Consider the following 12,452-nt stretch of genomic DNA (forward strand, 5'->3'; position numbering starts at 1 on the left):
CACTTGTCCTAATAAACTAACCTACACTGTAACACGCAACACTTTGATGAACATTGTTACTCAGCTGATAGAGTTATACCCTTCTTGCTGTCTTGTCGCACAGAACTTGTAAGTCGCTTTGGATAAAAGCGTCAGCTAAATGACTAAATGTAAATGTAAATGTAAATGTAAAGGATCTAAATGCTGTGTAGTTACCTGTAGTTACCTGTTGGGGACATGGCTAGTAGCAAATGCTATCAACTGTCGGTCTCTGAACAACAGTTTGGAGATCGCAGACACTATTCTACTCAATTCAATTTATTTGAGGTTTATTCACTACAGCTTCCGTTTCTTTTTTTTTCTCCTATAAATGGTCATTTCTAATAAAGACATAAGCATTTGTTGCTTACACACACACACACACACACACACACACACACACACACACACACACACACACACACACACACACACACACACACACACACACACACACACACACACACACACACACACACACACACACACACACACACACACACACACACACACACACACACACACACACAGGGATTCAATCTTGACAGACCATTGGAGAGATGTTCTGTAGCCACTACTCTGTGCCCATCATGCAGACATGCACACTTGAATAATTATCAGACGGGGGCCATGAGCCGGCTGTTTTAAAAGGGGGGAGACTAGATTTATGAGTGATGGGTCATTCGGACCAAGTAGGACTGGTTCTGGGAAATCAATGGCATTCTGCAGTGCAGCACATCTCAGGGAAGAGTTAACAGATTCACTCTCGCAAGAGGACATTAAAGCCACGGTTCCCAGTGCTGCATCTCCGCTCTAAAAATAGAAGCATGCAGCAAAATGGACCGGTGCTATTTACAGAGCAGCACTTCTGAGGTCCTCCGTCTTACATGCATTGTCTTATGATGTGACAGTGCGGTGGAGAACGGTCAGGGGCTTTGATGCGGGGAATAATCTCATCCCGCAGAAGTGAGATATATGAAGCTGGGTTGATGAAAGCCTTAGTCATGATGTTGCACCCCTAACACATTTCAGTGGACTATTACACACGACAGGTTGTGTGTGTGTGTGTAGGTGTGTGTGTGTGTAGGTGTGTAGGTGTGTAGGTGTGTGTGTGTGTGTGTGTGTGTGTGTGTGTGTGTGTGTGTGTGTGTGTGTGTGCGTGTGTGTGTGTGCGCGCGTGTGTGCGTGTGCTTCAAGGGAAAAGACAACTGCGGATTACACACGCCGGTTAAATGATTTTCTAAACCCCGTTCTCCCCAATCCTTCCCTAACCACCTCATGAACATAACTTGTCCTTGCTGGTTGTGTGTTCGAGTCGGTATTAATAAGCACTCCACTTCAAAGGACATCTTAGGGACATATTTGGGCCTCCGTGTATTCCAATCAAATTATTTCATATTACAGCATATAGTGATTTATTGAGCCTTACTATCTCACGTGCGGTGCTTAATCCACAAATAATAACCTATGTTTCATTCGATTGATACATTTCGTAGCCTAATCAATTCAATGCATCTTATTTTCAATGAGGCTATATATATACGGTGCTGTACAGATACTATAGCATATGGAGCCGTCTCAATATATAAATAGCTGATTAATCAATCTGGGGGAAAATAAGAAAAAATACACTATCGTTTATAGGACAGAAATTCGGGCGAAATCCGTCTTTTAAAACGGGGTGAGCCGCGCTACGATGTAGGTTTAGCGTAATAATGTATTTCTATAATATAACGGTGCGGGTGCAGATCCTTACCGTTCTGTGAGGAAACCGAATGCAACAGCAGCGCTCCAAATATCGCCACCGAGAAGGACATGATTGCGGTTCTCCGTTTCGCAGGTATCATCATCTACTGTGAAGATGGAAGATGAAAGATGCCGGTAGACACAAGCGGTAAGGTGACCTGAACGGGATATTATGGGGGGGTTGGGGGGGGGTATACGCAGCAGGCAAGCCGAGTTGACACTTCTCCAATCGGGTCACGCAGACGCGCGTCGCTCCTGTACCTGTGCAGTCTGGCAGGCAGGCCGGTCGGTCGGTCGTGTGGGGGAACCACCTTTTTTGATCTAATGTTAAATCCCGCGAGATCTGTGCCCGGTACGGTAAAGCGCAGACAACGTGATGTGTTTATATTTTGTGGATATATAATAAATATATATACCGTGTAATGCTTTGCAAACTGCTTGTTGTAGGGTCTACATTCTGTCATTTGTAGGTTAAGCTGTTCAGTGGGAACCTGCATAAGCCCTGCCCCTAACTTGCAACAGCCCTTGGAGGGTTTAAAGATACTTTTAATCCTATTTCACTTTGAACTCAAATTGGTTAGTCCAGAGAGCCTCACACCTGCAGTACCTCAGCTCTCTTGTCTCCAAACCGACAAACACTACCAGATAATGCTGTACATAGGCTTTCTATACAACACGAATACTGGAAAATAAAAATTGTGTCTCAGTATATAGGCTTAACTTACAAACACGCATTACAAGCTTAGTCTAATATGATAATAGGCCTATAGGCAGAGCCCTATAGTTGATCTCATTGTGTGCCTATTGATTTATGTGCCTTGACCTGTGTTAGTTGTCTCATACTGTACATAAATGAGTATAAATGAAATTACTTGTGCTGTGTAATCTTTTGTACTTTCATGTTCTCACATACTGTTGTGGTTTGTGTTGTCGAGGACCCAATTGGTGAACAGAACGAGGAGAGAATAGGCAGAACGAGACGTGGAGCCAGGGGTGAAGTCAAAATATAGAGCTTTACTGAAGTGCAGCAACAAAACAGGCACAAACAAGGAATCTCTCAAAACAGAGCACAGCAAAGGCTGGCAGAGAGCAGGTACAAAAAGGCACAACAAAAACCTCTGCAAAAGCAGGCAGAGAAAAAGGTACAACTAATCTACAAATTAAACACTAACAAAACGAGACAAACTGTACACGAAAACAAAGGTAACAAACTGAAAACTAGACTTATTGAGAAACAAAAGGTCAAGGGACAGGAAGGGGAGCCAGGAACACAAGGGAAACACGAATAGCAAAGCATGTAACATCAAACATCAAACATCAAACAGCAGTAGCAAACAATGAACCGACACAGGGAAGGGGGCAGACAAGACAGATATACACAGACTAATGGACCTGTCTCAAACCCTGCCCTCTTTTCTTGATCCTCCAATCACAACTGTCGCTTACCTCGGACAAACTTGGTTTGTCCGAGGTAAGCGACAGTTGTGATTGGAGGATCAAGAAAAGAGGGCAGGGTTTGAGACAGGTCAATTGACACATGAGGGTGATTGGGAACGAGACCCACCTGGGAAGGGACAGACTGAAACAAAACTGGGGTAAAAGCCTAACAACACCAGACGAACACACACTGGGGACAACACTAATAGACAGAATATTCAGATTCAGATTCAGATTCAGATTCAGACAACTTTATTGATCCCCGTGGGGCAATTCATATTTGCAGCTTCACCACAAGCAACAAAGACAAACAAACAACAAAACATCTCAACGACAGCACGGAAAATAAAAAGAGAAACACTCCATGTGATACAATCCAGCAATAAAAGGAAAAGTAAAAACAGACAACCAAGTGCAAAAGGCTACTTAAAATGACTACTGTCTGTGTTTAAAAGTCTGATAGCCGAGGGGACAAAAGATTTGGCGTAGCGGTTGGTCCTACTTGGTGGGACGTCATAACGGCGGCCAGAAGGCAACAGTGAAAACCGCTGAGACAGAGCATGGAGGGGTTGATTAATGATGCTCGTCCCCTTCTTGACCACGTGGTCCGTCCAGAGAGAACATAGGTCTCTCTGTTTTACTCCAATTATTTTGGAGCACACTTTCACAATATACTGTAGGCTGTTCCTATCTTTAATAGACAGGCCACTGAACCAGCAGATAAAAGAAAAAGTTAGGAGGCTTTCAATAAAATAACTATAAAAAGTGCTCAGGATCTTCGCACTAACATTAAAAGAGTTCAGCTTTCTTAGCAGGTAGATCCTCTGCTGACCTTTTTTAACAATAGACTCTGTATTTAGGTTGAACTTCAGTTTACAATCAAACACAGTTCCCAGGTATTTGTACGATTCAACAGTATGGACGTCCTCATCGTGAATTACACTAGCTACACTGGCTTGATGATCGGGGTTGTGTCTGAAGTCAATTATCATGTCCTTAGTCTAAGGCCCCGTTTAGACGGAAACGCTAGCAGGTGAATCCGCAAAAATATTTTTTCGGATGTGCCTTTCGTTTATACGGAAACAGCGTTTTTACGGGGTGAAACCGCAAAAAAGTGAGACTACCTTCCAGGGTGGAATTCCTAGAAACGCAAAAGCTTTGCGCTCTCGTCTAAACTGTTAAAACGTATAAATCTGATAAAACGATGACGAAAGGGTTGTCATTGTCACGGCTCTGGTCGCGCGTACTGCTTACGTCACAGGTAGCAGGTATGCGCCAGTAGCCGAGACGTAAACAAAGCAAGTATGTCTGACTTATATCAACGGAGATCACCTGAAGGCTACATTGGCAGTACTTTTAACCCTTTCACTGCCACACGACATAAGGTTACCCCTTTACTATCACACAACCGGCTGTCGTGTGGCAGTGAAAGGGTTAAATACACAAGAATCTGTCCCGCGGCGTGAGTGGACCCACTGTCTGTGAGTGACTCTGCTTTGGTGCAATCACATTCCCCATCCACAGTCTGCGAATCAGAGGCAGAGTAGGGCGGGTCTTCACAGCACGTCATGTGACATATGCGCCAATCGTGTGACAGCGGGGCTCCGTCATTACAGCGTCGTCTGCACGGAGAATTTCACCCCAAAACGCTTGTCTAAACGTAAAATTAAAAGTGAAACCGCAAGATGACTTTTGCGGTTTCTGTTCACAAAACGCTCGTCTAAACGGGGCCTTAGAGACATTGAGGTCCAAGTAATTCTCATCACACCAATTCACAAAGTCGTGAAGTACAGGTCCATGATCAGTTTCGGAGCGCTGCAGTAGGGATACCAGGACAGTGTCATCTGAAAACTTAACCAGATGCCTTTGGTCATGAAGCGATCTGCAGCTGTCCGTGTACATAATAAATAAAAGGGGAGACAAAACGCAACCTTGGGGGGAGCCAGTGTTGGAAATCGACATGTTGGACATCTGCCCATTTACAAAGACCTGCTGGACCCTCTCAGTGAGGAAATTTAAAATCAGCATGAGAAGCTGGTGTGGGAGACTAAAATGAGAGTCAAGCCTCGCGAGCACAGAGGGTAACAGATATACAGGGAGCGACAGCAAAATGGGGAGAAAACACAGAAATACTGACACTTTAACAATACATAAATGGAGGAGGAGCAATGGCAGCATCTGTCCAGTAGGTGGTAAAGGTGGGAGCGAGTGAGGAGCAGGGGAAAGTCTGTGCAAAGGTGGGGGCGAGTGAGGAGCAGGGGAAAACCTCAGAACAGGTGGACTGTTACACATACAGCACTATTGATTGATTGATTGAACATTTTAATTAACAGATTGCAGAATGGGTGCAATACAGTACGGCTCAATACACACAATTGTTAAGGGGATGCAAACCAGAGAAAGACTTTCGTCTTGTTTACATCAGGGTCCCCCATTTTCAATTCATAATGACATTCATGATGAAGTAACATTTAATTCATATGGCAAATTGATTTGATACTAAGTTACACAAATACAGCTGTCTGTCTGAAACACACACACACTAACACACACACTTATATACATATACACACACACACACACACACACACACACACACACACACACACACACACACACACACACACACACACACACACACACACACACACACACACACTCTCACATGACATCTCAGGGACCAGTTTTGGTGTAAACCTGATTAACGACAGACACACACACACACACACACACACACACACACACACACACACACACACACACACACACACACACACACACACACACACACACACACACACACACACACACACACACACACACACACACACACACACACACACACACACACACACACACACACACACTCATGTGTCCTCCTAGAGACCAATGTCTGAACCAGAACAGGACAAACTGGTTTTAGGACAATTTGATCAAACACACCCCATGACCAATTGATAGATGACTCACACACTTTCAGCCATCAGAAACCCACCCATCCAGTTGGCCACTAGTGATAGCCAATCACAGAACAGTGTTAGACCCGGTTTGGGGAAATATAAACCACTCATATTGAACAGTAAGACACACAGTTTGGCTGAGACTGTTGTCATGGAGGGACCTAACGTCTGCTGTGCTGTGAAACCTGCTTTGCTTTGTCTGCTGAATAAATCATCTTTTCATCTGACCATTTGCTCCATTGAAACTGTATTCCAGCTTCCTACTTCTTGCTCTTAAAACCAGACCTCCATGCCTTGGGAATTACCACGACAAGTTAGCTACAAGACTTAAATTTACTTCAATGACATACACAACATACAGATATACAGATATAAAATTCTAATCTAATCATCTAATAATCTAATCTAATCATGACATTTATGAGATACATGACATACAGATATACAGTACTGTTACATTTGTGACATACAAGATATGCAAATATACAGTAGTTTTTATTTATTTTTTATCCACTTTTTCTCCTTCTTTTTCTGTTTTTCTCCCATCCCAATTTTAGTCATGCCAATTCCCCCCTCCCCTGTCTTGATCGTTGCTTGCATGTGCCCCCCACTTGTTGGTCATAGGGAGCGTTGAAGAATCTATCGCATGTCCCCTCCGATACATCAGCAGCCACTTCTTTTCACCTGCCAGTGCGGACTCTCATTGGCGAGGTGTAACGTGTGGGAGGCTCACACTACCCTCGATATCTCCTGTCCTTGCTGTGCAGGTGCCCTGACCGACCTGTAGGAGTCGCTGTTTACAACGACCAGATTACCACCCATCGACTTCCCTCCCCGCTGACTCTGCCAATTGAGTCAGTATGACGGCCGGCCCAAGCCGGAGCCAACGCTGACAGCCGGATTCGATACCGGTGTCTCACGCGTTGGTGACGAGCGCTTAGACCGTTGCGCCACCCAGCCGCTCCGCAAATATACAGTACTGTTAAACAGAGATCCTATCTCTGATCTTACCGCAATGATCCTGTTTGTGTATGTGTTTCCATATCCTGTGTCTGTGTGAACTCAATACACTTCAGAACCACCCTGTGACTCTGCCTTGGTATTAAAAGAGAATAACTTGTAATTCCATGATTGCCATTTGAAACCAAGATTGTACGAAATTGAAAACTGGGTGGAAACAGGGTGAAATTACCTCTTGGCAAGGATAAATGAGACAGAGGTAAAGCAAGTACACCTACCCATATTTCAGGATGTTTACCACAAATTGTAATTATAAGAATGCCTCAGCATTAACCCTTTCACTACACTATAGAAGGCTAACCCGTTCACTACCACACTTCTAAATGTTAAATGGTAAATGCCGCATTAACATAGCGCTTTTATCCAATGTGCTTTTGTCGTATCCATTGACTTGAAAACTGTTTAATTTCAACAAATAATGTGTAATGTGTAACTTGGGTGACTGCTGGAATGCCATGATAACAGGTTGGAACAACAGAAACAGGAACTATAGATTGGTTTACATGTCATAAAACCCCCACCAACCCCCACCAGCAGCAGCAGAGAAGGACTGTTTTTGTAAGCACTCGTCCCAATCTGGGGGGACAGTTGCCAGCATTGCAACCATGGCAGAAAGGAGCCAGCAGCTGTGAGATACCAGCTATTGGGGGAGAGGAACACAGATGTGTTGTGAGAGACCAGTCTCTAAAGAACAATTTCAAAGTGTTAGCTTAAGCCTTAAAGTACTAAATAAACAGGAGATAATGTTGACATGGACCAACCAATAAGAGGAAGACTAAACTTAATATTGTCAAAGATATAGAATAACTAAAGAAATAATCTCTCTCTCTCTCTCTCTCTCTCTCTCTCTCTCTCTCTCTCTCTCTCTCTCTCTCTCTCTCTCTCTCTCTCTCTCTCTCTCTCTCTCTCTCTCACTATACAAGAGTATGCAACTTAGACTGGGGTAATAACTGTTTATCATGTATTTCTGAGTAAAACCGGGGGAGAAGTCAAAATGCCACCTCAGCAAGATGCCACAGAAGGGGGCAGGAGACCCCCTGAGGTGAAGATCCCCAATACACCTATATATGGACATCAAGGCTGTAAAGACAATGTTCTGTTTTGACCACATGATTGGTAGAGACAATGTTTGGATATATCTCTGATTGGCCAAGTCACAGGCAACCTAGTGAGGTAATTTCTCATCTGCTGGCACGGTGTGTCGTTCCACTGCTACGCTGACAACACCCAGCTGTACATCCGGATCACACCATCATCACCTTCATCACCCCCCACACTGACCGCTTGCCTGGAGGAGACTAAGGCGTGGATGAACCACAGGTTTCTCCAGGTCAACAGTTCCAAAACACAAGCCATGCTGATCGGTACCCCACACCAGGTCCGGTCAACCACCATCACCACCATCTCCTTCTCCGGTCAGGACATTCCCCTTTCCACCCTTGTCACCAACTTGGGCGTGAAAATGGACCCCAACCTCACATAATGAAACACACATCAAACACCTCTGCAAGACCTCTTTCTTTCACCTCCGAAACATCACTAAACTCCGTTCCTCACTCACCCTGGCAGATTCGGAGAAACTCATCCACGCTTTTGTTTCCTCCAGGCTGGACTATTGCAATGCACTCCTCATCGGGATCCCTAGTAAAAGCATTAAAAAACTGCAAACCATCCAGAATGTCGCTGCTAGGATCCTGATGAGGGTGCGCAAATATGATCACATCACCCCCACCCTCAAATCCCTTCACTGGCTCCCCGTGGAACACAGGATCGAGTACAAGGTCTCCCTCCTCACTCACCAGTGCGACACGGTGGTGCCCCTGCCTATCTCAAGGAACTCCTCACCCCCCAGTCCTCCTCACGCTCCCTCCGCTCCGGCACAGCCTACCTCCTCAAAGCCCCCAGGACTAAGCTGCACACCATGGGCGATCGAGCCTTCTGCTCTGCCACACCCAGACTGTGGAATGCTCTCCCCATCCACCTGAGAGCACCACAATCCGTCGAGGCTTTTAAAAGGGGCCTAAAAACATTTCTTTTTAACAAGGCTTTTGCCTGAATTTTTCTTTTACTTTTCTTTTTACTTCTATTCATTTTATTATTATTTTATTTTATTTTAATTGTTTTATTCATTTAACTTTTTGTCTATATCTCCTGTAGCACTCTGAGATTCTCACGAATATAAAGTGCGGTACAAATTGAATCTATTATTATTATTATTATTATTATTATTATTATTATTATTATTATTATTATTATTATTATTATTATTATTATTATTATTATTATTATTATTATTTCTCTTATAAAAAGCCAGACAGGGGAAACATCTGGAGGTCAGGCAGGACGTCTGCACCTCCTCCGCCACATCTTGAAATACTGTGCCAATATGTGAGTAACATTGCGTTTGAAATATATAACAACTGTGTGTTGACTAAAGATTATGTAAGGTCACTGCACATTGACCAGATTTTGCAATGGAAATCCATGTATTGCCCGGCCAGTATATATCATTTGTTTACCTGTGTGGACCAAAAATACTATCCAGGGTTTCTCCACCTCTAATAAATATGGGATAAACAAACTACTTTTGTTGTGTACACCGTTCTGTTCATCATCTCATCATTAAGCAAACAATGTTGGTTAACTACCTGTGATTACAACTAATATGCGACACTTTACAATTTGTTCCTCACATATTACCCATTCACGCACACATTCAGAGGCAACGATGCAAGGTGCCAACCTGCTCATTGGGAGCAGTTAGGGGTTAAGTATTTTGCTCAAGGACACTTTGACACGGGAGGAGCGGGAATTGAACCAAGAACCTCCCAATTACCAGACAACTGCTCTACCTTCTGAGCCACTGTCGCCCCACAACCCCAACTGTCTGTAGTGTGGTAGTGAAAGGTTAACCTTCTGCAGTGTGGTAGTGAAAGGTTAACCGTCTGTAGTGTGATAGTGAAAGCATTAACCCCTTGTAGTGTGTAGTGAAAGGGTTAAAGGGGTATGGAAATATGAGTTCTTAAAAATAAAAAGTGGTCCACTGACTTAACTTGCCCCATGCAGGCTATTATGGTATGTTGAGCAACACAGGTATAAACTGACCAATTTACATTTTCAAGTAGAAATCTGGACATAATAAAAGAGTATCTATTTCTTTATCAAATCCAACTGAACAGCACATTCTCCTTTCTTTTCAAAACGCATTACCATTTTACATCTTCAGAATCAGAATCAGAAAAGTCTTTATTGGCAAGTAAGCTTGCACACATACACATACTACAAGGAATTTGTCTTGGTCATCTGGTGCTGTTGTGACTCCCACCTCGTCCCAACTCATCGAGTCTAATCAGACGCGATTGGGAGCAGCATGGGCGCGGGGACGCATGCGGAGTGAGAAGCACCGGCAGCATAAAGAGCCCGACAGCCCGTCGTTCAGTGCTTGTTCCTACTGATCACTTGTGGTTAGTTTTACCAAGAAGCCTATTTTCAATCTTTGCATTAGTATTCCTCGTGTCTTGGACTAACCCGGTTTTATTACTTTGTTTTCCCCCCAGTGTTTTGTTTCGTCTTTATCGTTTGCTAACTGGTGTTGTCTTCTCCTCTCTCCTTCAAGGATAACACCGTTTCGCTTCCTGCGTGCACTGCACACGCTCTCCAACTGGCGTCTCGGGACGCACGAATGGACTTTGTACTCGGACATTTCCCCACCCTCAGTTACCGGACTGGTTAGTACACGTACACGCAAACGAACAACAGCCTGACACATTTACATTTTACACCACATTAGTTTTACATGTTGGACACACTCATAGGTTATTCTGTATTATTACATGGCGTTTTCACATTCGCCGAAATGCTTGCTTGTGATTGGTCAATAGCGCTCGTCGGAGGTCCGATATTACTCGATAACTGACCTCTGTGGAACAATAATGACCGCTGTGCGCAGCTGTTCGCAATCAGTGCATCAGTGCAGCCAATCAGACGCACCTGCTGGCTGCACTGACAGCGGAGTGTGTGTGACGATGACAGCGGAGCCAGAACAGAACTGCGTCTGCATTTGATCTCGTCTTGCCGATGTAAAATTAATTGGGTATATTGTTGGTAAGTTAACCATGTAATAAGCGGGATAATGTATAGCTATACTCGATCATTGTCGCAAAATAATTGACCTTCACTGACGTTTAAAACACCTCGGCGCTGCGCCTCGGTATTTTAAACTCTGTGTTGTCTGTCAATTATTTTGCGACAATGACCTCGTAGCTATACATTATCCCTTACTTGCACACTTCATTCACATGTTCCCTGCTGGCACACACACGCATCCCCCCACTTAGGCCCTGTTAAAATAGTATTGTTTATTCCCCAGTTTTCTCATAAATCTGATTTATTTATCATCTGTTTCCTGTCTTGTCTGTCCCGGGGTACTGCCACTTTTGACCACTTGGTTCAACCGTAACAGGTGCATCAATATTAACACTTTCGCCGCCAGAAACGTCATACAACGGGTTTCAAGTTCATGCGAATTCTGCCAGATCACCGCGTCCGACGTTATTCTGATCATATTTCATATTTTCGCCATGGTATTCATATTTCACTCACGGAGCCTTGTCTGATGCTGTGTGAGCCGGCACAACTCTGCAACGCTTCAATACTGCCACCTGGTGGCTGATCGGCGAGTTGCCAAACCGGATATGCCCGTTGGAGCTCGGTGCGTCTCCCAAATCCGTCCGGCCACTCGTATATCGTCGCGGGACTCGAGACACACACCATGGATATGGATCGTTGCCATAACTCAATAGTCGACATGATTTGGGCGTGTATTCGTATTATACAAACCGGAAATGGATCGCCTCGATCCTCATCACATAACTGGGATCTGTTTGCTCCAGTATCATCGCCCAACACTAAGAGGAGGATGCCGTGAGTTTCAGCGTTTTTGTTTATTATTATCCATACAAACTGCTCTGATCTATATATCACCCATACTACATAAATCATTTAACGACGATCACGGAATTATAAACGCCCCCCCCCCTTCCGTTCACCCGCGCATGATCAGTCATAACGTTTAGGACCATGTACAGTTGAAATTTTTAATATAGCGTGGATCGGTATCAAGCGGCATTTGATAATCTAATATATGCATTTATGCCTATATCTCACGTTCTAGGAAATACTGCAGAAAACGATAAAAACATATTTATACTCTAGACGGTATTTTCGTATGAATGTGTGAATGAAAAAGCAAAACGTTCCTACATCCTGAAC

At 44.0% G+C, this 12,452-nt stretch overlaps 1 protein-coding gene across 1 annotated transcript in view; it reads right to left on the reverse strand.

Annotated features, from left to right (window-relative positions):
- Positions 1-1,865, reverse strand: part of nptna (neuroplastin a) — a gene marked incomplete at its 5' end in the record, with an annotated part of 37,285 nt that extends 35,420 nt beyond the window's left edge. The window contains one exon of the mRNA XM_084334986.1: positions 1,775-1,865. Within this exon, the coding sequence (XP_084191112.1) occupies positions 1,775-1,865 (91 nt within the window). The remainder of the gene's footprint in view (positions 1-1,774) is intronic.
- Between the last annotated feature and the right edge of the window lie 10,587 nt (positions 1,866-12,452).

Source organism: Notolepis coatsorum, assembly GCF_963971535.1.
Source record: "Notolepis coatsorum genome assembly, chromosome: 18".
Lineage (NCBI taxonomy): Eukaryota > Metazoa > Chordata > Actinopteri > Aulopiformes > Paralepididae > Notolepis > Notolepis coatsorum.